At 42.6% G+C, this 4771-nt stretch overlaps 1 protein-coding gene across 1 annotated transcript in view; it reads left to right on the top strand.

Moving 5' to 3' along the window:
• tgfb2 (transforming growth factor, beta 2) overlaps positions 1-4765 on the top strand; it is a 35828-nt gene extending 31063 nt beyond the window's left edge. The window contains exons 3-7 of the mRNA XM_023418634.2: positions 1647-1779; positions 1868-1978; positions 2567-2759; positions 3518-3671; positions 3756-4765. Of these exons, the coding sequence (XP_023274402.1) occupies positions 1647-1779; positions 1868-1978; positions 2567-2759; positions 3518-3671; positions 3756-3914 (750 nt within the window). The 3' untranslated portion in view covers positions 3915-4765. The remainder of the gene's footprint in view (positions 1-1646; positions 1780-1867; positions 1979-2566; positions 2760-3517; positions 3672-3755) is intronic.
• The last annotated feature ends 6 nt before the right edge of the window (positions 4766-4771 follow it).

Here is a 4771-nt window from a genome sequence, read left to right as displayed (position 1 = left end):
CATTTGCAGAAATATCATCCAGGCTGAAGCACTGACGTATCTGCAGGTTTATCAAATGAGCCTTTACGGCTCTACAAAGGGTTCAAACATGTCCCCCTACTGCTGCCTGTATCTAAAGCTGTCATCATACATGCAGCTGAAACTGTATCTGTTCAGGTTCAGGTTCATAGTGTTCAAGGTCAGGTTCAAACTGAATCAGTCCATCAACGGGAGAGATTCAGGTGGAAGAGGAGTCTGATCACACCTGGTTTCAGTCTGTGGACACATGCAGTACTTGTTGGGCTGCAGTGTGGATTATGTTGACCCCTCTACCATTAATAGAAACTGGAGCTTCACAGGACCGGAGGACCACAGAACCTGTGATCTGTGTTCGTGTTCCTCCGACACAGTTGGTCCACCTCTCTGGTCCAGACTGACCCTGTGTCCCTGCAGATTTGAGGTGTAGTGAAAGGAAATGTTGTCCAGACATTCATGTTCCCCAGAGAATGAACTCCACTGACATGGTTCTCAGAGGATGTGTCCTTAAAGAGTTTTCATCTGATGTCAGTTAAAACAATCTATATTAGTTTGTCTGCTCTGTATTTGTTGTCATGACAGAGGATCTGTTGTGGTTGTGCAAAACATGATTGGATGTTGAAGTGTTATAGTGCTGTTACAGAGGTCGGGTCAGGTGAAGTGCATAACGTCTTTTTTTATTTAATTTTTATTCAACATAGAAATCAAACAACTTAGAGGAGATGCTTATAAAATCACTCTTGTTTTAACGTTTGTTCTTTTCATATCTGTTCCGAACATTATTAGATCATCAACATGAGTAGCGCATTACCCAGAACCACACCGCTCATGGAGCAGGAATGTCACAGGAAAAGCAATAAAGCATTTCCTTAATTTTATATTTTAATAGACATTAAAAACAGGGATTGTAATATGGATTAATAGCTCATTTATAAATTCTTTTTCAATTCCTATTTTTAATGTCTAATAAAAAAAAAAATGAAGGAAATGCTTTACTACTTTTCCTGTGACATCCCTGCTCTGCCATGCAAACCACCCATAAATGAACACTCCTGTAACTGTAGCATTGTCTATAAGCCTATACTGTAGCATGAAATTAAACACAAGTGTACTAAAAAAAACACACACAATTAAAAATAATAAAATAAAAACAAAATAAATAAAAGCAAGAAAAGAAAAAGGAAGTGACTAGAGCTGTGGCATTGCTCGTAGTCATGGTGACCACCTCTCAGAAACCCTGTCTGTTCTCAGCTGTAAGCTCTCCATTGTGTTATGATGGGGGTTAACATTTTCTTTGCTAGAAAACAGCAACATTCTTGATAAATAAATAAAATCTCCATCTGTGATATTATCAGGTTAAACCCAGGATGAAAAGTGCTGGGTCTAAACTAAAGTTCATTCCTAAAATCAGTTTGATCTCTTTTTGAACACAGGATAATATGCCTGACCAACAGTCCATGTGTGTTTGTTTTACCCATGACCACAGTCTCTCTCTAACCTAAACTGTCTGTACAGTTTAAAGAACTAAACTACAAGACCCTAAAAGAAACACATTAGTACAGTTATTTGATATTTATTTTATTACTTTTCTAATAAACAACTCTTAAATACTACTCCTGACCTCTCCACAGATTTTAGGACACAAAGACCTGACGTCCCCGACACAGCGGTATATCGACAGCAAGGTGGTACGAACACAGACGGAGGGAGAGTGGCTGTCGTTCGACGTCACAGAGGCAGTGAGCGAGTGGCTGAACCACAGAGGTGAGTGTGTTGCCTCCATCAGTGTCTCATGTCCCTCATGTGTTACCTGGTGACATCACCTGGACGTGGCTCTTGTTTCTCTCCACAGACAGAAACAGTGGATTCAAGATCAGCCTGCACTGCCCCTGCTGCACGTTTGTACCGTCAAATAACTACATTATTCCCAACAAGAGCGAGGAGCTGGAGGCGCGGTTCGCAGGTGACTTCACTCAGATAGTTGTGAAAGGATGTTGTCTGTGTCTGGTGTTAGTCTGTGTTTTAATATTGTCAAGAAAACCCATCAAAACCAACAGTGTGGTAGGCCTCCTCTGTCCTGTCTCTCAGCTCAGTATCTGATCTCTGATCTGATCTGGTTTTCCTGGTTTTCACCCACTCTGAAGAAAGGTCTTTGGCCCAGATACACTGTCTCATCATGGGTGTATAACACTACTGAAGACATAAATCTTTCAAAACAAATAACACAAATATGTGGATTTATTTTTAAAATGACTCACAGATTCACTGAAACAGCTTCTCACTGTAGTTTTAATCGAACAAACAGAAGGAAACGGTGACTTTGTTAGGGACTATTTTCAGCAGCGGATTGATCCACAGTTGGTGCTCCAGTGTGTATTATATTTTTTATTAATGAAGCGCCTGTTATTTACAAGTACCAGAAAGGAAACAACAAGTTTATGTAGTAGTTTATTTGAGTAATTCATCTTTAAAATGATTCATTGATTTACTGAATCAGCTGATCTCGGCGGTTTTTATCTGCAGCTCATTGATCTCTCTGTGATGTTTCCAGGTATTGACGACAGCTTCATCCACGGCGGCGACCTGAAGGTGTTCAAGAGGCGGCGGCACAGCGCTCGGGCTCCGCACCTTCTGCTCATGCTGCTGCCTTCATACAGGCTGGAGTCCCAGTCCCAGTCCCAGTCCCAGGCCCAGCACAAGAACCATCGATCCAAGAGAGCCCTGGATGCTGCCTACTGCTCCAAGTACTGACCTGGAGTCCACACACACACACACACACACACACTCACACACACATTTTTTGGATTGTGGTTCTTCATTTGTGTGTTGGCGGAAGAATTTCTCTGGTCATAAATCAAACCACACAGGAAATACAACATGCAACCAGCTGAACCTCTCACTGACAAATTAATTGGTGAGATCTGGAACAGAGAAGAAGTCAGACAAACATCCATCACAGTCTATGTAGAATCTGGTTTACTGGCTGGTCCCACCAAGGTATCAGGTTTGAGTCAGGGTCAGGCTGGAGCTGCATGATATGCAAAAAAAGAATCATATTGCAATTATTTTGGCAGATGTTGTGATTTCAGTTGGAATGATCATTGTTTCATTTTGATTTTCACTGAAAAAAATGATTATGATGTGATATTTGTTGGTCTTGTACCAAACAATCATGTTCTTTTACCTCTGGTAAACACACATCTTACCTTTATCAAAATAAAAATCACAGCTCCTATGCATGGATGTTGCAATTTCGATTATATTGAATTGTGCATCCAGAGTTCAGGCTCAGGCTACATTCTGGTTTGGTTCTTTTCCTTTTGTCCAAACACATATAAGACGTGTTTCAAGTAGACCAGCAGCAGCCACTGAGGAGTACTGAGGAGAACCAGTAGCCTATAGCTGATGGTTCATCGAAACAATGACATCAGCTGTAAGTTTAACCTGGACCTGTTTGTCACCTGGACTCACCTGTCCTCACCTGTCCTCTTCCTCTCTGTAGAAACGTTCAGGACAACTGCTGCTTACGGTCGCTCTACATCGACTTCAAGAAGGACCTGGGCTGGAGGTGGATCCACGAGCCAAAGGGATATGAGGCCAACTTCTGTGCCGGGGCGTGTCCGTATCTGTGGAGCGCCGACACCCAGCATTCCAAGGTAGAGTGTCAGGGAGAAGGTCAAAGGTCAAACAGTCTGTGGTGGTCTGATGTTTTCTTCATGGCTCTCATTCTGGTGTTCCAGGTGTTAGGCCTTTACAACACCATCAACCCTGAAGCATCAGCATCACCCTGCTGCGTCTCCCAGGACCTGGAGCCCCTCACCATCCTCTACTACATCGGCAAGACCCCCAAGATAGAGCAGCTCTCCAACATGAAGGTCAAGTCCTGCAAGTGCAGCTAGAAGCCTTCAGAAGCCAACACACACACACACACACACACACACACACACACACACACACAGTGGACTTGGGCATACATACAGTCGAACCACAACAGTACTTTTTCATGCACTACTATACTCACAGCAGTGTTTTCACACAGTCAGTTCAGACACACACACACACACACACACACATAGGATCAGTGGTGTCATGATACCTCAGACTTTGATATCATAGATACTGGTTTCAAACAAGAATTGTCACCTCGCGGTTGTTTCCTCCACCAACCTTCAGGAAATATGTCCGCTGTCTCTTCTTCTTGAGTTACAGCAGAACAAATTATGATGTCACAGTGGAGTTGCCCTTTGACCATCCGGATATAAAATATAAAATGTCATCACCTAATTTTATCCTCATAAATATTTGAGTTAAATTGTGTCATAATTAGAGTATGAATTTGTGAATTATGACCAAAAACAGGGTTTCTCTGGCTGTCGCCGGCGCAGAGGCATAAAAAGTAGATCCCAATCCATATCTCATGTCGTTATACATTTAGTCCCAGTTGCTATGGTGACAGCCCTGGTTACTGTGTCCTGAAAAGATTGTATTAATCTTCAGCAGTGGTATCAAAGACAGAACCTGTATTATTGTGACACCACTGCATACACACACACACACACACACACACACACAGTGACACAAATATGGCTTTTGTACAGGTCTGTCTGGCGTTTTAAGGCCCTGTCAACATGCACCACCTCACACACCGAGACACGAGAATAAGGCAAACACTGGAAGTTTAAGTGATAAGTGTCTATATGTGAAATAAGTCCTGAAGATAACACAGCCCCACCCTACACCTCACCCTCTGCCCCAC

The sequence above is a fragment of the Seriola lalandi genome, unplaced genomic scaffold (assembly GCF_002814215.2).
Source record: "Seriola lalandi dorsalis isolate HSWRI2012SDOR001 ecotype SW California unplaced genomic scaffold, Sedor1 jcf7180002054583, whole genome shotgun sequence".
Classification (NCBI taxonomy): Eukaryota; Metazoa; Chordata; class Actinopteri; order Carangiformes; family Carangidae; genus Seriola; species Seriola lalandi.
Note: the sequence above shows the minus strand (reverse complement) of the source record. Positions and strands in the feature narration are given on the sequence as shown.